Below are 22,972 nucleotides of genomic sequence, written 5' to 3' on the forward strand. Positions count from 1 at the left end.
CTGTTTGAGCAGCGTAACCAGCTGCTGCATAAGTTTGCCTGAAGTGCTTGTTCCATCATTCCTGGAAGCTGAAGAGAACAAGGTTTTCAGGACCTTTCGGAGTAAAAGGCTATTACTCAGGCCTGTTTCAATATATCTCTATAGCAAATGGAGGCACTAGTGTATACAGGCAAAATGGACAATAAAAAGTGAATAATGCTAAACTGTCACAGCAAGTCCACAGCAAGAAGTAATGTCTGCTGGAAACAGAAAAATGAAAATCTACAAAGCTGTCTTTCTATCTCATTTGATGGATAGCATATATTGATCATTTCAAATGTCCTCCCTACAAAGACTGCGCCTTTCTGAGTTCAAGAAGCATTTGGACAACACTCTCAGGCACATGGTGTGTGGCTCTCAGGGAGTCCTGTGCAGGGTCAGGCGTTGCAGTCAGGGCTCCTGTTGGGTATCTTCCAGCTCAACATATTTGGTGATTCCAGGATTCTCTTATTTGAGGGTGGGGAGGAAAGGAATGAGGCTTTCATGCTATATATTATATTCTGTCAAAGTTTTTCTGCAAGCTGGGAGCAATATACATGATTTGTTTTCATTTATTTTATTCTGAAAGGAAGTTGTCACAGTAGAACAGTTAACAGCTTCCATGTGCTGTGAAGATAATATCACAGGAGGACAAGGGCACTGTAATTACATACTATGTCTTCAGAAATATGACTCTTGCAAGGTTGAAGACTGCTTCAGAGTTTCAAATTAGTCTGGATGACCCCATCTTTATTGTTGTTGGATTTCTGGAAATGATGAAATGCCAAGTCATTGAAAATAACTGATAAAAACCTAAACAATGAGAAATTAGTAATTTAGTCTTTCTTTCACTCCATCTAAGTCCCATATGCATTTCAGCCAGGTGCAGTATTTTATAGGGAAATGTCTCTTTTAATGAATCTGAGTGATCTTCAGATCACTAAAAAGAGATCAAGCTGTCAAAGATGGAAAAATCTATGATCATACACTCTTCCATTTCATTTTCACTAAAATTGCGTCTGTAAACAGCAATGGCTGCAGCAATGATTTCTGTAATCCGATATAAGAGCCTGTAAAGGACTGGGACATCAGGGCTAGGACTATGTTGTGGAAACTTAATATAGGATTCAAGTGCAGATAAAGGCCTTTTGGTCTCTTTTCTTCATAATTTGCATAGCAGAAACCCATTAATACACGTGTTTGTAAATGGCTTTAAATAATAGGAGGATTTCTGACTGTATCATGAATAGCATGTCAAAATTTTATTCTTCAGTCAGAATCACTGAAGTACATCTGAGACATAGCTGAGAATATCTTGTCATGACACCATTTTATGTCATAATAATCCTTTCCTGCTGTTAGAAAGACACTAAGAACACTTCCTTTAGTATGTTCCTTTGGAAAGAAAAATAGTGAAATGATAATTGCTCAGTCTTTAATAGTTCAGTCAATGGGTAGTACAAACCTATACACTGTGATGTCCAGAAGTAAATGCTGGCACAAGCTGACTTTACTCATGGGGATTTTCTCTAAGAAAAAAGGCAAATTTTGCCTTCTGGTATACTTTGCATATTGTTGGCCAGAGGGCGGAAGCAAACAGAAGGGATTTTTTCAGAGGCAATCAAACAGGACAATTATAGAGGTACCATAGCTCAAATTACTAGCTCACAAAACAGTAAGCCCGCTCCTAATCCAGCAGTGCTAATGTAATTTTGTTCCTCACCTGAAAATATTGTGAAGCTGAAAAGCTGGCACAGCATGCACTGTAAGGAGCTAACGACAGGGAACATTGTCTGCTGTTTAATTCAGCAGCTGAATGTGAAAGTCATCTGTCCTGCTGTCACATAATATACAGCTTTTCAAAGCCTCATTTTGTGATGTGTGGCTGAACCACTGCTGGGTGGAAATCTCTGAGAGATCCCCCTAATGTGCCTCCCAAGAGTCACAGGAGACTGTCCTGCTATGCTGTTGAAAAAGAGGTGCAAATTTCTGCCCACATGTCACACGTAGCAGAACCGAGCGGCCACTGCCGATGTTTTCTGAAGGGGCTGCTCTGTGAGAGCTGTGGAACATTGACCCGGGAAAACAAGATGGACCGAGGGAAATAAAATGATGGGGCTAGCTTTGTTGAGAGACAGGATGAAGTGAAACAAACATCCTGGGCTCAAAACCAGCTCCAAATGTAGCCAGCAGTTTTGACAGCAGAGACTGCTGCATGAAGAAAGGTGAGCTCTGCCTGCCCACTGTAAACACTGATCATGGAGGTGCTCACTGGCAGCTGAGCAAAGTAACAACTTGTTATAGATGGATAATGAGATGGTTGGCTCTCACAATTAAAGGATAACTATGGTGTGAATATTAATAAAAGCTTTATGGATGTATAGTTATGTAGTTGTAGTTTAGATGCCCTCTGTTCTCCCCATAGTTCCCTTTTCACCCCCTGTGTTGTGACCATCAGACAGCCGGGGTTGTCTAGGACAGGTAGAAAGAAGGTGTGCACATGTGTCCCTTGCATGGGGCAGCTGGGAATGGAAAAGCTTAGGGTGTTGCTTAGGGGGTGCAGCATGGCAACACCTGACCTCCAATCAAGTTACAAGAAAGCATTCTCCACCCATAAATGGCAAAGAAGAGCTGACTGACAGACCTTAGGAAGGGCCAGGGCTGCAACCCTGCATGCAACCCCCCATGGGTATAAAAGACTGAGCATCCATCTTGAAGATGAACTGGCCATGTGGTATGCACAAGGGGCAGTTCCCAGTGCTGCAGCTTTTTCCTGATGTAGTCCTTCACTGTATTTTTTGTTAAGGTTTAATAAACCTTTTTTAAATTTTCAAAGTGAGCAGTTGTTTCTCACAAACTCCTGTGAGAGGCGCAGCTAAACAAGGAATACAGACACTTCAGGAGCAGTGAAATAGGTCAGGGCACCATGTTACAAGCCCAGGCCTGCTGCTACTGCTGTTGCTAAAATCAAGGCTGCCACAAAGCACTTTGGACTTTTACATTTAGCTCTATTATGTCTAGCATTTTCCAACATGGTTGTTCACCTAAATGAAACCATTTTCTCCTTACATGTCAGCAGCAATACTTATTTTAAAAGTGTGTGATATTTTTTGTGGTTTGTTTTCATTTTTTTATTATAGCTTGTAGTAAATAATCTGAAAGCAAGAGTGTTCTAAGCTAAAAATTGTTTAGCTCTGAAATTTTTGTAAGAGCACCCTCTGGTGGTTCATGCCTGAACAATACTCTATATCTCCTTCCGAAAGGAGTTGCACACTTATTTATAGTATTGAATTTTAAAGAAATGGGTGAAAACTTTTTCCACTGAATTCTTCCTTTCAATCAATGTGAAAGTCATAAATATATTTAAAAAAAAAAACCACAAAACAAAATAAAAACAAGCAAAATCAAATTAAAATCAAAACAAGAAATAAAACAAACGGAGGAAAGTGTTTAAAAACATGTACTATCTAATTGTACTATTGTCTATAAGTTCAATTTAATTCAAGAGAGTCAATCACATGTGAAAAGTTAGAGATAGAAATATAGATATCTATCTCAAGATATATAAATGCTAATTTACAGTTACAATGGACAAAATCTAGAATCTAGGGGAAGTCAATAGATAAAACAGGAATATATTTTTCAAAACCTTTGGTGTTTTCATCTTCTAATTTTAATTAGATTACTTAGATCTTTTTTTTTTTTCTCAGGCTCTATGATTTTAATCAGAAATATCTGTTTTAATTACCAAGAAATCCCAAGAATGACTGTCTACCACTTTGTCACAGGTATCTTCCATTTGAAAGTACCTGAGACCTCTCACGTTGGTTCTGCTATTGGACGGATCAGAGCTGTGGACCCTGATTTTGGGAAAAACGCAGAAATTGAGTACAACATAGTTCCAGGAGATGGAGGAAACTTGTTTGACATCACGACAGATGAGTACACCCAGGAAGGAGTCATTAAACTGAAAAAGGTATGTGGCACCAATGGGTGGATGTGCCTATGACTCAAGTGGTAAACCAGGTAAGGGAATGAAACATTTTGTACTTTCATGCCATAAATAGCTCACAGTAGTAGTGCTACATAAGTAGTTTATATGTCCATTTGAATCCACGGTTGTGATCTTCATTTTAAAAGGCATTGCAGTTTAGACTTTCATTTCACATACAATTAGGTGTGATGTTTCATAAATAATGTCATGGTGAAGAAGTTATTCTAATCTCTGTCCAGAAAGTACAATTTCTCTTGCTTGGGAAGTTTTCTACCTAAAACCATGAAAAAACATTTTTGTTCAGATCATAGAATGAAAGAGTTATATTTTATGTTACATGGAATGTAATATATTTTGACTTAGAGGCATTTTATTTTGAAAATTTTGACTTTGTGTTTGCTATTTTGATAATGAATATTGTTAAGTACTAAAGTGAACACAGTTTTTATTCAGGGTAGAAGAGTCCCAAATGGCAAATAGCCATGTACTACTTCCAAACTTGTGATAGTGTTCCAAGTAGCTCGTTATAAGATACTCTTGCAGGAAAACACACTACATCTCAGTCACTGATGTTGCTTTAGTACACTAGAACGAGTTCACAATTACTGAATTCATGGAATTTCAAAGATGGGAAGGGCACTTTTAATTTAGAATTTAGTGATTAAAGCACTCAGTAGGAGAAATCGACACAGGGAGTTTCACATTTTACCAGTTATTATTTTCTGAGCCAGGCATTTACATATACACCAATGATCAACTTGTTCAGTAGAAAGAAGTCTGAACCATGGGTCATTTTGGAAGGCACAGTTATGTTTTATACACAGCTCAGGCTTGTGGGTGTAAATTTTGTAAAAAAACCAAATTATTAGCTGAACACTTTACAAGGGTCTGGGAAGGAAAGAGTTCTGGACATGTATATTAGGATAAGCTTTAGGAAAAGTGAAGCTTTAATTCTAAGAAAATTTAGAATGTTGCTGCTTAACTTTCCTTGCCTCTGACTACTGATCTATACTTGCATTATATCCATTCTAATAATGGAAGTCCTGGCTTCAACCTCCTGACCTGGGAAATAGTAAATTATCCATGGATGCATTAAAGAACAAGATGATGTCAAGTCACTGAATCTTCTTCTACTTTTAATGACATAAAATGGAAGCCACTATACTCACAGGAAGTAATTTGTCTATGAGACACAAACTCTTTGACATCCTAACACCCCCCTTCTTCTCTGACTAAAGGTTTGAGTGTTCTGTTTCCTCCTAATGGGAATTTGTAGACTTAGTTTCATTTAAAAACACCCTTCTGGTCACCTTTTTCCCTCCATGGAGATGACTCAAAAATGGGTCCATCTGGAGCTGTCAGGCTGAGCAGCTGCATACCCCTCCATATGCACTGCCAGTTGGAAAATGCAGTAAGTAGGAACCATTAAAAAATTATTATTTCATCATCAAGAGCAGGTTTTTGAACAGAATTCAGTTCTCCTTGTCCTAAGCCTCCTCTGTGCTTCCTTTTTTTTTTCATACACAACAATAGAATATTCCATACTTGTGGTTAAGTGTATTTATTACCCACTGCTGGTTATCCAGGTTGGCAGTGATGATTATAAGAAGGGTGCCAGGGTAATTAAAAAGGAAATTCAAGGCTCTGGGTCAATTGGTTGGTGAAAATCTGCTCAATTCCTTCTTACTGAAGGAACTGAGCAGAGCACTGCCTGAACTCCTGATGAACACTGCAGCAGTGCAGGCAGCGCTCTGCTCAGTTCCTTCAGTAGCAGAGATGAATGATGAAAGGAACAGGAAAATCCATGCTACCAATAAGTGGTTTAAGGGCTCATGACATCCACACAATTTTGAGATTTTGATCATAGCGTAACTTTTAAAGCACCAGGACTGCTAAAGTCAGATGGACTCATGTTGCAGACATCTTTTATGAAAAACCCTTTCTTGGGATTTTTCCTTCTGAGAAGCTGCAGTTTCAGCAACAAAATGTAAACAATGGTTGTCTGCTGCTGTGGAATGCAACAGGTCCACCTGTGATTGGCCCGTCTTGGATGTTTATAATTAATGGCCAATCAAGGACAGAGCTATCTTGGACAGAGTCTGAGAGAGCTACCTTTGTTATAATTATTTTCTTTTCTATTCTATTCTTAGCTAGCCTTCTGAGGAAACCTTTCCTTCTAATTCTTTTTAGTATAGTTTTAATGTAATAGATATATATATCATAAAATAATAAATCAAGTCTTCTGATCATGGAGTCAACATTCTCGTCTCTCCCTTCACCTGAAAACCCCTGTGACCACCATCCCAGGGCTCCATCTATCTAACAAGGCCAAAAGGATTTTAGCCCATGGGTTGACTGATTGAGAAGCCTTTAAACTAGGTGTGAAGGGGGAAGGGGATGAAACCAGGCTCTTCAGAGATAAGCCTAAGGGTGGTAAGTCTGAGTCGAGGGTGAAATCAGTCCAGCTGAAGTGCATGTACACTAATGTTGGATAGGCAAGGAGCTGGAAGCCATGACACAGAAGGAAAGCTATGCCATAGTCACCATCACAGAAACATGATGGAATGACTCACGCAACTGGGGCGCTGCAATGGATGGTCACAGGCTTTTCAAAGGGATGGGAGAGGAAGGAGAGGTGGTGGGATGACTGTGCATTGGGGAGTCTCTTGACAAGATAGAATTTGAGATCAATGGTGATGAGGTTGAGTGCCTAAGGGTAAGCATCTGGGGGAAAGCCAACAAGGCACACATCCTGGTGGGAGTCTGTTATAGGCCGCCCAGCCAGGATGAAGTGGTGGATAAATTATTCTGTGAGCAGCTGGAGGATGTTTGAAGATCACCAGGCAGGGGTGGGGCTCTGCTAGCTCTTCTGCTTACAGATAGAGATGGGTTGGTGGGAGATGTGGTGGTCAGAGGCTGTCTGGGGTACAGTGATCACAGAGTTTTCAATGTTTGATGAAACAAGGAGGGGTGTCAACAAAGCTCCACACTGGATTTCTGGAAGGCAAGCTTCTTCCTCTTCAGGATGCTGATCAGATAGTACCTTGGGAAACAGCCCTTAAAAACAAAGGGGTCCAGGAAGGAAAGATATGCCTCAAGAAAAAAATCTTGAAGGTGCAGGAGCAGGCCATCCCTGTGAGTCAAAAGACAAGCTACAGGAAAAAAAAGACCCAACAAAATGACCTGTCTGGACAGGGACTTTTGAAGAAACTAAGGAGAAAAAAGAGGCTATATAATCTTTGGAAAAGTGGGCAAGCAACTCAGGAAATGTTTAAGGATGTTATTAGGGCATGCAGAAAGAAAATTAGAGAGATGAAATAAAAAATAAAATTGACACAACCTGATTTGACCTTGTGAAATTATGCAAATATTTAAGTATGTATTGAAGTTTTTTTTAAAAATGAAAGTGGGTAAATGAATAAGGTCAACACATTCAATTAAGAATTATAAATAATAAACAGTGAAAGCTGCTAATAAAAAGTGCTATATGCTTTAAAAACAGGTTCACAATTTCTTCTCTATTATAGCATATTCTGTAAGCATGTGCTGTAAGTGCTGCAGTAATTCAGTTCTGAGCCACTTCAAAACCATTTATAAAATTTGCTTTTATTTTCCCTGAAAAATTTCTTGCAGGCAGAAACTGTCCATCACTGCACAGATGCTTTTTGCTCTGTTATTATGCAGAAAAACATTGAGAGATTTCTATATCAAAATTGATAAAAAATGGAGCCTTCCTGGACTACCTTTATTTTTGGTGGAAAATACATTTGATGAGAAAAAAATTGCACAGAGTAAACTGTTCCTTTTAGCACACTAAGTGTGTTGACAGATGCAGAAGGCCATTCTCTGCTTCAGGGGTGCCATTCTCTGCTTTGGAAATTGGTAAGAACAGCTACAGCTAGACAAGTTGCAGATCTTGGATAATCTGTTTTGGTTGCTTGTTTATTTGGGGTTTTTTTTGTGCCATGATCATATATAAGTCTGATTGCTGCTACTCTTGTGCTAATTACATGTATTAAAAATGAAATGGCTTTTCTTATGTTCTGCTAAATAAACCATCCAAATGCCATCTAGCACCAACGTGTGGTTAGTACTGTAATTTTTTTTTCTCCCAAAATAAAAAATAAAGGAAAATAATATCACTTGAAAAAAGGGGAGGGAAACTTGGCTTAAGGGTAGTGCTATATGCAGGTCTCTGTAGACAGTCAGAAATATTGCTATATTAGGAATAGAATTATCATTCCCTCCCTTGTCTAGTATTGTTTAATAAAGTATACTATATTTATACTATATATACTATTTAATAAAGTATACTATAAAGTATACTATATATAAAATACTAAATTTGGTATTTAGATAGAATCTTCTATTGTACCTGAATCTTCAGCAAACTACAGTGGGTATAAGCTATAAGAAACATGGTGACAGAAGGGGCCATCTCCTTCATGCCAGAGTATATTGGCCTCAGATGCATGAGTTCCAGGCAAGGGACTGATTTTGAAATCTTTATTGAACATGCACAACAGTAAAGGAAAATAGAAGGTTCCAACCTTCTCTGAAAAGTTGTCACTAAATTTATTAAACCAAGGATGAGTTTATACAATAACCCCATTTTTGTGCAGAAGACTTCTAATTAGCTCAGCATGTGCTAATCCAGAAACTGAGTAAGGTTCAGGCACTGAACTTGTTCTGCTTGAAGACATTGCTTTACTAATTTGTGCAGTGTTTCATTGAAACCTTGGAAAACAACTCTTTCTAAGCTCCACCTGCTGTGATCCAACACTGCTCCATTACACTCGGTCAACTTCTCCACATGGTTCAGTGGAAATTCAGGGGACAAACACATCTTGTTTTCTGTAAGTTGTGGACCATGACTAAAACTCACTGATCAGATGGCAAAGCTGTGGCCATGAAATCTCAGCATGCCATAGCATTGCGCAGTGAGAAACAGTAACTTTAGTGATGATAAAATAGAAGAAATTGTGAGACAATGAACAGAACCAGAAGCTGCAGGAAAGTATTAGGAGTGTGTGCTTGCTTTTAACCTCAGAAGGCACTTTTTAGAAGCCTTTAATGCAGTTAGTAAATAGTGCTTTGACTGTGGGCTAAGTTCAGTTGTGTTGCCCATGGGACAGCCCAAGTACATAGCTCTGGGATGTTGCTGTAATGTAAGAGCAGTCTGAGAACACCTGTGCCACACAAGAGTGAGCATAAGGCATACTCCCAATGTCCTTCAGTGAGAACTGTGTTCAAGCCACTCCTTGTTTTACTACCAAAACTGTACAGATTTCTCATCATGAGCCACCCCACCCATTCTTTCTCCAAAGGCAAGGAATTAATTCTGCAAGTGTGAGCACAGGTACTGTCTGCCCGTAATCATAACTCGTGGGTTTGTGGGAGTGCAAATAGTGGTTGTACATTTTGAGGACGAAGAGCAAGTGGTATTAAGTCCTTCAGTACAGGCAGAAATTAGTGAGCTGTGTGCAGATACAGTCACAAAGAACAACAGGAAAAGTAAGGAAGAGGAGACCTTCGGTCTTCGTGGTTTGTGGATAGAGCTGGTTGGTTTGGTTTCCCCTGGAAAAACAACACCTTCAAAAATGCGTGAGACAATTGAAAGCAGCAAACAACTGAACCCCTGACACTGGTCAGCTTCTCCCCTTCTCCAGATACAAATCAGACATATATTTTGGCCACTTGCCATCAAATCTCAAAATACTCACTACAGATCTCAGTTTTTATTGTGCTTTCTCAACTCTAACTAATGAATACTCCTGGTTGATCTAGAGCCTACTTTACAAAGCCTGCTCTGTAATACCACTTGTTTCCTTATGCTATTTAGAATCCAGTGTAGAAATCCAGTTACTGAAATTTAACTGCTCATCCGGAAGTTGTGTCAATGCACAACAAATTGCCTTATGCCAATATTTAACAAAATGCATAGGTGCTCAACCCATTCGAAGGGGAAATTGTTTCCAGCTTTTGAGGGCAGCACATATGACCCAGAGGTATTCTGCAATTGCACAATGCTAGTATGAAGTCAAGCCTAAGTTATTATGTGCTTCCTGTCAACCCAGTCCTACTATCCGTAACTATCCATATGTCCAGGGATTTAAAATCTCATCCAAAAATACAGCTTTTACATCATTTTAGGTGAAAGTATCTATCAGAAATAATACTCTCTTATGTGAGAGAGTATTTCTTATGTGTGGATATCTATGGATAAAAAGCAGAAATTTCTGGAGTTTCCAGTCCTGTCGCTTTGTGAAGCAGAACAAACTGACAGGGTAATTCTTTTTTCCCCCTTTGTTGTGCTTATCATTAGAATTCATTATATCTTTTGGACCATTTTTTTCCTTTCAGTTCTTTAATTATCTCTCTCTTTCCCACTATAGCAGCATTTCTTAACTTCTGCCTTGAATGTTGAAAACAGCAATATTTCAAAATATGTTTATTTCTAAAACAGACCTGTTTTTGTACTGTCCTAGTCATACTAAATAAGTCCATTCATGGTGCTTACAGAGTTGCAAGGTAAAGTGATTTGTCAGTATGTATTTGATTTGGGGATTTGTAGAATGGCTTTGCTGTACACAGGTGTGTATATGCTGATAGCACTTTACTAGGCAACTATATAGAGCAGCTTGTAACCTCAACATAGGAAAAAGCAGATGAGGACAAGTTGAGGGGGCCCAATACATCTGTTCTGTCAGTGGTACATAGGATATCAATTAGAAATACTGCAGTTCTTTAATAGTTCACAGTTAATAAGGCATCACCTTACTGTTGGCAAAAATACTGTTTACTGCACCAAAAAAAAAAATTGCAAAATAAAATCCTTATTCAAATTTACCTTCTGCATGTAATTACTTTTATAGATGGAATAAATATTTCTTTTGCTTATTAAAAAAAATCTATGAAGTAATTTCATTAAAATCTGATTAATTAAAAAAACATTTAAGGAACCTTATAGGACTGGTTTGGAGTTTTTTGTATAATGCAAGCATTCTACTGTGTTTGTTTCCTTAGCAGCATTCCAGATTGAAAATAAAAGTGGAACTGAGCGCTCTGAGACAGCTATTATATAACAGCAAGACACAGTGATGGGGTTGGTTTTTTGTTTGTTTGTTGGGTTTGTTTGGTCTTTGTTTTTTGGTTTAGTAACAAAAACTGGTACAATATTGTGTGGACCACTCATTAACTTGACAGATTTTAGTGATATCTACTAAAAATTAAAAATAATATAAAATGTTTTTTAAACCAAAAATCAAAAAAATCCAAAAAGTTTTGCCTGAGACCTAAGCAGACATTCCATTCTACTGTTTTCAGGCAGACTCTTGACAATTCAGAGAAATGCCGAAATCTTAAACTGTCAATGCTATCTATATGACTTAACTGTTCAAATATGGGAAAACCAGAACTGATCAGGAGATTGTAGCATGCAATCCCCATACACACAAGACAATAAATCTGTACTCTTGTTACGTGGTATGTGTCGTATAAAGTATTTTTCTATTTAAGTTCTAGGTTTACCACTTGCAGCATTTCCCAATTCTCCATATATTTCAGCTGTGGTTTAGCCTCACTTAGGCAAAAGGTCAATTTCTGCTATTTTGTGGGAGTCTGTCACTGATTTCCTTCTCTCATGATGGCTCATCACTTCCAGCCTGTCTCTTCTTATTTTGACTGCCATCTGTGCTTTGCACTGGCTGCATAAACTCTAACTATATTTATCATCAGACCCATAAAAAGACCGAAAGAGAGGATGAGTTCCTCTGAGATTACAGTGGAAAAACATTACCCTTCTTGGGATCACACTGTGGGACCACACTGTCTTTTTCAAAATATACATTACTATTTCCCCATAATGCTGGGGGTAGAAAAATAATGCAGCCTTTTCCTGCTCCCTGGGTATCTGTGCAGTGGAATATGCCAGTCTGAACATACCAATGGACAGAACTGTTTGAAATCTTCCTGCTTTCTGCTCCCCTTGCATCATGAAATGCTGTGACTGGGCACTGGCCATGCACCATGATCTGGTATAAGTGTTTGAAAAGTAATTTGGTGAAAGACAGCCTGCAAAGACTGCATGAATTATGGCTCTTTCCATTAATAATTCTCTTTGCAAATATACTGATGCACTACAGGAGCCAATCTGAAAAGTTTTAATGCAATTTTGGTGGTATGAAAGATACCTACAAGGTATTACCCAGAATTACTACCTATGTGGGAGCTTATATTTCTTAGTTTCTTTGTCTTAATCATTTATCTCTACTTTAACCCCTGACTTTTTCTTCGCCAGACTAAGTCCTTAAACTTCATATTTCTTCTTTTATTATGTTTTTTTAAAATGTGTTACCAATTGATATAAATATTTGCAGAAGAGTTGTCTTGGTTTTTTTTGGTTTTTTTGGGTAAAATTATTTTGGCAATGCATAACAGGTGTGTACGAGTAGTATAGAAAATGAAAATATTTGTGGCAGCAATTTGGATAATGGACCAACTTGTCTGTTTTTAGTGAAGGCAACATCTTAGGATTTCACAACTGGGACATGAGATCTACCAGACTTAATTTTGTCTGTTTCTTCTCAGGATCAGTTTCTTCTTCTTTCTGTCAGTCCAGACACAAAGGTACAGCACATACTGGCTTTTTTGGTAATTTTGTCTGTAGGAGGATGGTTGTGTTTGGTAGTGAATTACTTTCAAGTGTGATTATTTCTATGGCATTAAAATTTATATGGATAATTTTAAGTCCCCAGCTCAAAGAAAAAAAAAAAAAAGACTTAGCATCTAGTCTATTTAAATGACAAAGTCTTTTATAAGGATTTATAATCACTATGTCTCAGCTAATGCAAGTCAAGGTAACTCAATTGATTTTAGTGGAGCTATTTCAATTTACACAAGTCATCTTGCCAATTATGTCCTGTTGTGACAAGGACAGAAAACTGAAGAATTTAAATCTATCCTGGCTGTGACAACTGTCTGAAAACACTGGGGGAAAAAAAACCAGACATTGAAATATTCTTGTTCATACACATGTGAACGTATTCTTTTTTTGTTCATTCCTGATAGCAAATTTCCAGCTTAACAATTATAGACAGAAACCACTAGGTGCCAGTGTTACCCAGACATCAGGAAAAGGCTTTGTTAGAAAGCTTAAAAACAACATGAAAGCCAATGCAGATAAACCCTTTAAATGAAAATGAAGCTTCTGCATCTTTTCAACTAAATAAGATTGTATTGAGGGTTTTGAGATGATTACTTTTCTAGAAGCAAAGGCACTAAATTGATATGCCTTGACAGAAACCCACATCAAAACAACCTTATTTTGCAGGATGCATTCTGTCAAAACCCCACATAACTACACAAAATCTGCTGTGTCATCTTCAAGACCTTATGAATTACACCTAGGATCATAAGACAGAGCCAAAGTCTGCATTTTGCAAAGTACATGCAGATCAAACATATGGCATGAATAGCAGTTCACTGCTACGATCGACATTTTACAAGAAAACTTCTTTCAGATCAAATTAGAATTCACATTCCAAGTTGTACCTGAAGTTTGGTTTGACTCATTAGTATATATCAGAGTTTTCATTTGAGCTCATCTTCATCACTGTCATGGTTTCTGAAAGCCTTTCCTGCTAAAAAACCCAGGAAATCTTCTACTTAAGGAGCTGGATCCACTAGAGACAGCAAAGTACATGCAGATCAAACATATGACATGAATAGCAGTTCACTGCTATGATCGACATTTTACAAGAAAACTTCTTTCAGATCAAATTAGAATTTACATTCCAAGTTGTACCTGAAATTTGGTTTGACTCATTAGTATATATCAGAGTTTTCATTTGGGCTCATCTTCATCACTGTCATGGTCTTCTGAAAGCCTTTCCTGCTAAAAAAAAACAGGAAATCTTCTACTTAAGGAGCTGGATCCACTAGAGACAGCTGATTGCCGGTGCATGGGAGCTGCAAATGCAAATCTCTGACTAACCTTCACTCAGCTCATTTGCAAGAGATGAATCTCACTCATTTAACTTCAGACATCTACACCGTAACTGTTTACATCCACGCCAGTCATCCTGATTTTTTTGAAGTAGAGAAGCAGTAATTTCCTGACTGTGATTCATCTGGCCTATTTCAAAATTCACCTTAGCATAAGATGAACTGCAAAACAAACTTTAATGATTGATTAGCTCAGGAGATGAATTTTACACAAAAGGCATCTTAAGTTTTGTCAGATTAATCCAACCAAAGTGATTTTGCAATGCCTAATTTTTAGTCAAATCTAATGTTTTGCTTCTGTTCTTTCTACAGCCATTAGACTTTGAAACAAAGAAGGCATACACCTTTAAGGTGGAGGCCTCCAATCTCCATCTTGACCATCGATTTCACTCAGTGGGTCCATTCAAAGATACTGCCACTGTGAAGATAAATGTGTTGGACATGGATGAGCCTCCAGTGTTCAGCAAGCCCATGTACACGATGGAAGTCTATGAGGATACACCCGTGGGGACCATTATAGGTGCAGTGACAGCACAAGACCTTGATGCTGGCAGCAGCTCAGTTAGGTAAGAGAGCTTTTCCTCTTTTAGTAACTCTGACAACCCAAAGTGTTGCTGACAGTTGGGTGCATGCACTGGCAAAGAATTTAGTATGAAGTTATAAAATATACCTAGTCTGTCACTGTAACAGGTAACTGATGCTCTGAACAAAATATTGGAAGGAGGCGCTCGTTTGGGTGAATTATCATAAAGTGCTCACAGCTTCTTATCATACTGATCATGTAAGTTACCACACACTAACATGACTTTAGAGATGCTGTGCTAAGACTAAGGAACAGCATGGTGCCTGGGTGTCACAACCCACTGGTAGAGGATGTGATATTTGCTGTAAATTCTCTTTCAGTCTGAACAAAAACACATGTCAGGGAACTCTCATGCTATTATTGTACCATCACTTTGATTCACAAGGTGTTGTCTAACAAGCCCTTAAATTCTTAAATGTTCTTCCACAAGAGTGGTGACCCTTAATTTTGAACAATACAATTCAATATGTTCTCAACTCCCACAACAAGCTCCTTAAACTGTGCTGGAGGATGCCACAACACACCTCCAGAGAGACTGAGGGGGTCCAATCCCTGACTTTTATAGTTAACCTGGTCCACACCTCTTATGTAAAGGAGATTTTTCACACTGTTTTGTTGGCACATGCACAGCCAGCATTTCTGCACGGAATGAGTTGGCAGGTGGAAGCTGTGAATGAGCCTCAAGGTGCAGCAGGAAGTTGGGTGAGAACAGCTCAGCCCCACCTCTGCAGGATCCTCTCCTCTGATCACACCTTTCCTGTAGCAAAGCTCAGAAAGTTTGAGACCAAATGTGCTTAGGTCTGGTCCTCTACACTGGGTCTTCCACAAATATATCTCCAAAGTACAGTAATGAGAAAGTTTGTTTTACTTGCTATGTCTGTATGAGTTAGAGCCCAATGGGTGACAGAACTGCCCCTTTCACCACTTACTCCCTACCTCTTGCAAAGAACAAATGTTCTCATATACAATCATCACGTGTCTTGGCTGAGGCTATGGGGACATGATTGTGACCAGCATGGCTGTGTTCAGCACAAGGAACCCCTGCCAGGCAAGCCTCTCATTTATTGCTATAGTTTATTTCAATGATATAAAAAGGAGGGGGAATCTGGTATACAAATGTAATATATTGATTTTGAGAGCCTATTTACAGCCACATTAAAAAGATTAAAGTGAACCAGAGTCATAAGGAAGCTCCTTAAAGCTTAGACACAGTCTAAGATGTAGGCAGTTGTTAACACATACTTCCAGTACCAATTTGTGCTGGGCCTACCTGACTGCAGGAAACATTTTTATCCCAAGATTTTCATGAGAAATATTAAAGACATAGTGCATGTCATCAGTCTTTAAATATTAATGTTTATCAAATGGGACTTTGACAGAACAGGAAATGCCACTAGTGTCTACCGAGTGCATGCATTTTCATGCATATTTGATTACAAATTGAATTTGGACTTTTTAAATCCATGTTTAATAATTATGTGTATTTTGGCGCAGTACTTATATTCTCAAAACATACAATAAGCATGTTAGTTGTAATCATATGCAAAAATTTAACATATAACAGTGACTGTTTAGCTCCTGCTTTGTCAAGTCACTGTTAATTTTTGCCTAAAACTATTACTATTGTTGTTTTTTTCACTTTTTTAATATAATCTTCATTTTTTAAAAATATAGAAATGCATTTGTCTATAATTCTGTGACACATTCCTTCTCTGACAAAGGATCAAAACCTTTACTAACAAAGACTCAAATCTGAACCTTTTTCCCTGGTGGTAGCCTATGAAAATAGCCCCAGTGATGTCAAAATTCTGTTGAAAACCATACTCTCTTGCAACCAGATAGAAAGCTTTTTATCACATTGTTGAGCAGTTTTTCATATGACAGTGGAATCATTTGGATGTATAACCACTCTTCAGTGAGATTTTTTTGTCTCACAAATGCTCCTAGGAGACTCAAGTGCTTTTTACTCATTCTGTATTTGCAACAACACAAGAAAAATAATTGTCTCTCGATGGTTTGTCCATGTGCTGTGTTCACTGGAATATTGAATCCTAAGCCATTTTATAACATCCACACTTATGTTGTTTAGCCCTGAACTCACTACTTAAGTGTCCAAATGCCCATCTACATTGATACATTAAGTTAATACCCCTACATTTTATGCTCTTCCTGGTGACCCCTTACACCAACAAGCTGCGTAAGTCTTCCCAGGGTCAGGTTTTTGAGTGGATTCAGCTGGTTCATGCCCACAGAAAAACATGAACTATGTCCCAGAATGTTCTGGTGTTGTTGAGTGGTGTGACTTTTGGGCACCTGTGCATCTATGTGACTTACGTTCAGGGTCATATCTTCTACCTGTGCAGCAATTTCCTGCCCCAATACAGCAGCCCAGATGGGTTTGCCCCTGTGTTGCCAGTTAGTCTTCTTCCATTGCTGCAGCCACCACCTCAGGACATTGAACACCATCCAGGAGTCAGTGCAGAGATAGAATACAGGCCTTGTTTCTTATTCAGAAATCTCTAGGGCTAGTTGGATGGCTTTCACTTCTGCAAAGAGGCTCTCTTCCCACAGCAGTCATTGTGTAGGACTCCACACAGCAGCTTTCCACCTCCAGTGGTTTCCTACCATGCAGAAAGATCCAGCAGTAAATAGAGCATGGCCTCTTTTGTTTTGGGACAACTTGTTATATGATGGTGCTTCTTGGGCACTTTGAGCCACCTTCCTCCATATAGTCATTGTGCAAAGGGCATCCTCTGGATCTTTAGGGACTGTCTTGTGGTGATTCTTTATTTCATAATTGTCTGCTTATGCCCAGTAACAGCTGGGGTTTTTCTTAATTTGCTTTTTTTTTTTTCCTTGAACTCTTTCTGCTTTTTTTCCCTCTTTTTTCCTTTTTTTTTCTTTTTTTTCTGGCCCACGTGGGGAGCTGGTGGGGAGGCCTCCCCAGACTTGAGACCTCAAAGCAGCTAAACTAACAGCAGAAAGGACACTTAAACTCACCAGCTTCTCCTTCTGCAAGAAAGAGAATAACATCAGAAAGATTCCAGTCTATTCTACCCGAGTAGATACGCTAATTCCTGTTCCTCCCTTTCCCTGATACCATCTTGGCTTCATGACTATGCTCTCTGGTGGGGGGTTGGGGTCAAGTTTTTGAAATTTCAGTATCTAGCATTTATTCAGTCCTTTTCTGTGCCTTGCAGGCACTCTTTTGGTTTTTTCCTTTGTTAATAAACTGTTTTGGATTTTTTTTCACTTTGACCCACTAGGATTTATTTCTCTCATTGGCAAGCAGGATTATCAAAGTCCTTTTCTTTAGAGAAAATGCTCATTCCGGGGCATTTTATCCTAAATTTTGTCCCTAAACCTAGACAAGGACATTATCACTTTTTACTGTACTACAAAGCACTTCCAGGACTTCTAATTCTCTCAAGTACTGGATACCTTCATCTGCAGTGATCCACCTTCCTGGCGAATTCACAAGGTCTTCCTTAAATGGACTTCATGCCCTCATGCTTTCGAGAGGCCATCTCTAGACACTGCAAATTGCTCCTTCTTTTCCAATTCCTCCTTCAATTTCCCCATCTCTAGCAAGGGATTTTTGCTGTTGTGGCCTCATGACCTTCTAATTGTTGACTGTCAGCCTTGTTATCCCAGCATCACCTGGCTGGCGACTGTAGTCTTTCCACAAGTCTCAAAGTTCTGATGAGGTCAAGGAACAGGTAACTTCAGGTTCCTATTTGATCTGCCTCACTCGTTCAAATTTTTTTCTTGAATGACCAGCTTTTTCATCTGACCTCTCCTCTCCTGATTGTCCTCCTTCTCCTCCTCCTTCTTTTCCTCTTCCTACCTTTCTTATCAGTTATATGGACCTGTAGCTTCCCTCATCTGTTATTTTGTTTTCACTACTGGTGCAGGTACTGTAGTTGCTGTGGTTTGAGGGCCTGTGTCAGCCACAGTGTCCTCAAATGCAGTTTGGGTTCCTGCCTCAACTACAGACCTCTGTGAGGACTGAACAGTGGCACGGCACGCACAGGTCCAGCCCCAGCACAGGGCAGGCAGCTGCTGGCTTTCACTGGGGTGGGCAAGGCACCCTTCCATCACTGATGGGTCAGTTTGCCAGGGCTGGGCACATGTTCAGGTGGAAAGTCACAGGCAACTGGAGGTAATAACCACCCTAGGAACCTGCCCAAATTCTTCCACACACCCTACCACCCAGGAACTGGATGCCTCAGGGCACATTTCAATGTCTCCATACTTAAAGTTTGTTTTCTCTAACACCAGGATGACATCAGATTCCACAAATCCCATAGTGCGCCAGTAGTATTCCTTAATACTATTAACAGTATTAAGCAGCTTAAATAAGGATGAGCAATGTCCATGGGAGCCTGTATTATAAAGTCATTCACATCAATTTTGGGCAGGGAGAGGGAGATGTATTTCCTCATCATCCACAGAAGATAGCTCCCCCTGCATAACCAGGCTACCATGTCAGGGCAAAGCACAGAGCTATTGCTTGTGTTAACACATTCCCAGCAAACTCAGCAAAACAGAGAGATAAGGAGCACAGCTGACAAACCCCATGTCCCACAAAGGAGCTTGCTACTAGATAGCTCCTCTTACTATAGCATGCAATATGGATAGATAGATAGATAGATAGATAGATAGATAGATAGATAGACAGATAGATAGACAGATAGATAGACAGACAGACAATCAGACAGTCAGAGAGAGAGAGAGATAGAACTGCCTTTGTGTCTCTCCGTGGGCACTAAAAAGGACTGTGGTGGGTTGACCTTGGAGACATGCCACATGCCCACCAAGCCACTTTATCACTCCCCTTCCAGCTGGACGGGGAGAGAAAATAGGATGGAAAACAACTCAATAAGGCAATTTACTAAAGTAAGAATGGAGCTTTGTGCATGCATAAGTGAAGAGAAAAAAGAAAGGTTTATTCTTTACTTCCCATCAGCAAGGGATGTTAAGCCACTTCCCAGGACACAGGATTTCAACGCACATAGTAGTTTCTCTGGAAGGCAAACATATTTACAATGACAAATGCCCTCCTTTGCTCCTCCTTTCCTTAGCTTTTATATCTGGGCTGATGTCATATGGTGTGGTCTATCCCTTTTGTTAATTTAGGTGGCGTAGTTGTGTCCCCTCCCAGGATCTTGGGAAATGTTGGAGACACTGAGTGGATGGTGTACCAGAGCTGTTCAACAGCAGACAAAACACTGGTGTGTTATCAACACCTTTCCAGGTACCAATGCAGAGCACAACGCTGTGAAGTCTGCTATTGGAAAATGAATTCCATCTCAACCAGACCCAATACAACAATGTATAAGTATTCAATATTCTGTAAGTTTTATATGCTGTAAATGAAAAACAAGAAAACAAACAACAACAAAACAAGATCATAATTTAGAAAAGTGTGAGTTTGAAGGTGCTAAATGTGTTTGCAAGTCCTTGTTGTATCTTAACCAATAACCTTATTGTATCTTATTGTATCCTTTTTTATCTTAACCTCTGTAAGCTGCTTAAAATCTAGATGAAATCATAGATCTAAAGAACGACTTCATAAATTTCATCATATTGCAAAAAAGTCCCAGAAACTTCTGAGTAAATATGCACTCTAAACAAATGGGGAAAAGCAAGTCATGCTCTTTGAAGACACAGCCATAGAAAGTACCAGATAGTACTGGTAGTACTACAACTACTAGTTGTAGTTTCTCCACAGATTCATTCATTTTCAGTGAAATGTTTTACTGGAATTGTTTGCCCATTAAGAAGTCCGTAACAGAAAAAAGAAATAGTCAACATTCTGTCAAACAATAAAGACTGGGATAAAATCTGCACTGCATGCAACAGAAGGCAAAACTCCAGAGAGCAATGCAAGCTAGAGCAGCTCACATGAAAAGAAACAATATTTGTTCCAGCAACTAAATCCATGTTATCAGACAAAAATTTTATATCTGCTATGTTAGACACATCAGGAAGGGGGAGATAACGACTAAGGATGAAAACCGGATTCAGCTGTTAAAGAAAATATTTTGCTGGAGGACATTGAAAATGGCGAAGGTTATATTATTTTTCTCTTTTCTTCTGTTACTGGTATCAAAATTTTAGACAAGTAAGAAAACTTAAAAGATTTGTTTTGTAGAAAGGTATTTGCTAGAGATGTTGGAGTGCAAGGGCACAGAGCATACACTTAGAAATGAACAGGAAATTCAGCACAAGGAGAAAAAGAGCTGCAGGTATTCAACACCTGCAAGGGTGACTGGCTTTGCAGCTGTTTTGGAACATTACCCCAGTGCACCTAATTTTCAAACTGTGTTAAATCTGGAGCTTATGTGTCTCAAGTGATCTGTTTGTCTATTCCCATTTCATCCATAGTGCTTCAAGAAACATGTTAATATGAAGACCTATGTACATTTTGGCCATTAAAAATCCCAAAACACTTGCAAAAACAACTCTGATCTCATTTTCTTCTCAGACTCCTCTAGTTTATGACAGTTTGAAGATGACTGGGAGGAAAAAATGCTGCTGTGCTGTAATATTTTGCAAGGTGTGTAATTTGTAACTATACAAGCTTTTGGTAAAGATCCTTGTACTTCTGGAACAAGGGGTTTTAGGACTTCCTAAAAGTCGCTGTTTTATGTGTCCATACTGCATGAATGTTATAGACAAAGCTGTCAAAATAACAAGAAAGCAGAAATGGAGGGCAAGACTGAATTACGTGCAGTACCTCCTAGTGAGCTCTGTCTAACAGCGTGTGAGAAGTTCAACAACTTTGCACTGACACGTCTGAAGTTGTCAGATTTCCATGAAGATGATCATCCAGCATGAAGTATAAGAGGATTATTGTCCCTGATGTGAATCCCAGACAACTCTAATTAACAATGGGTTTCATATTCTGTGCCAAAACACTGTCCTTCAGGTCTTCTCTGCTTGACTCAGGAGTTTTGCCTTATGAACCAAAAGAACCACTCAAAGCAGGAAAGCTATGGGGACTGTGCGTTTTCTTGACCAAGTCCAGAGTCATGAAACTGCAATTTTAAAGTAAGAAGTCATGTGTACTATCCATAGGTCAATCTTGTCCTCAGTATCTCAGGGATAAGACTGTATTCCCTGCATTTGCTTTCAAAGGAAAACCCTTTTTTTTTTTTTTTTCTGAACTAGTTCACAATAATCCATACACTTTTATGAATAGTTTCTGCTTTCCCAGAAAAAATACTTTGTCATGTTAAGATCAAGAAAATAAAGATTTCTTCCAGAATCCTAGAACACCATACCTTAATGTACAAGCACCAACAAGATGAAATAAAGTATGTAAGAGTTTGAATTTTCAGTCCCATAATTCTTCCAACCTTTTTGTGCTTGCATTTTTTGAATTTACTTATTCTTCAAAAAGAAAAGTCCTACCGTGTGACATTAAAATGTATCTTACAGTTTCATACATATATAGAAAATCTGGGATATCTAGTTCCAGCACCTCAAGTGTCTTCATTTATTAACAGATTAAGTGACAGCCATTTTTCTGCGTATGGTATCATGCTGGAGAGAAGCAAGTCAGTTTTGTACAGATAGATGTTGACACTCATGAATTTTGGTTCCTTTTCAGCCGCTCTGGTTGTTCTGCACACTTCTTGCTCTGTTGCCTCCTGTCAGTTTCTGTTGCAATTTTAGCTATATTCCATCTTTTGCACACCCCACTTTCAAAACCTCTAGTCCAAGTTCTAATTTATCCAAACTATTTAATTAAAATCCTGCAGAACAACTTCTCATTTTCTGCTGCAGATGTCTTGATATGGTTTTCTGTCCTCCTACTAGCCCAGTGTTTTCTTATATCTCTTATGCTCTAATAGTAGTCTCCTACTCCACAGTCTTTCTTTCTCCCATGGCTGGTTTCTGTATTTTTACTGCTGAACCATCTCCCATCAGCTTCATGGGAGTGCTGCTCTATCCTCTTCTTTTCTTCTGCTGAGGACAGATACCTTTTTTGATCTCAGTGTCTTGATGTGTTTATTTAACTTTGTTCAGCTACTTTATCTTCTTTTGAAAACTACGGAAACCATTTCCCTCCAACATTTTCTCTGAATCCCAAGGAATGTCTTTAGCAAATATGTTATCAACATGCTTCATGGGGTCAGTGGTTGGAGACAGGGACAACGCACCAAAGCTCCATGTGACAAAGAGCCTCCAGTTTATTCCTCCAGCTCCTTTTATAGGAGCTCAATTACACATGTGATTGGTTGAAGGCTTAGCCCATCCAGCTCTCTGGCCAGTGACACATCTGCATTTAGAACTGGATGACATTGGCAGAGAGCCGCTGTGTAGATTGAATCCAACCTATCCTTGCTCACCCAGGGACTCCA

The 22,972-nt window shown here is 39.0% G+C and overlaps 1 protein-coding gene across 2 annotated transcripts in view; it reads left to right on the forward strand.

The window, feature by feature from the left end:
• Nucleotides 1-22,972, forward strand: part of CDH12 (cadherin 12) — a 153,845-nt gene that overhangs the window by 99,500 nt on the left and 31,373 nt on the right. For both annotated transcript variants that reach the window (XM_059469163.1, XM_059469171.1), the window contains 2 exons: nt 3,807-3,994; nt 14,330-14,583. In XM_059469163.1, coding sequence (XP_059325146.1) covers nt 3,807-3,994; nt 14,330-14,583 — 442 coding nt within the window. The remainder of the gene's footprint in view (nt 1-3,806; nt 3,995-14,329; nt 14,584-22,972) is intronic.

Source organism: Ammospiza nelsoni, chromosome 1 (assembly GCF_027579445.1).
Source record: "Ammospiza nelsoni isolate bAmmNel1 chromosome 1, bAmmNel1.pri, whole genome shotgun sequence".
NCBI lineage: Eukaryota > Metazoa > Chordata > Aves > Passeriformes > Passerellidae > Ammospiza > Ammospiza nelsoni.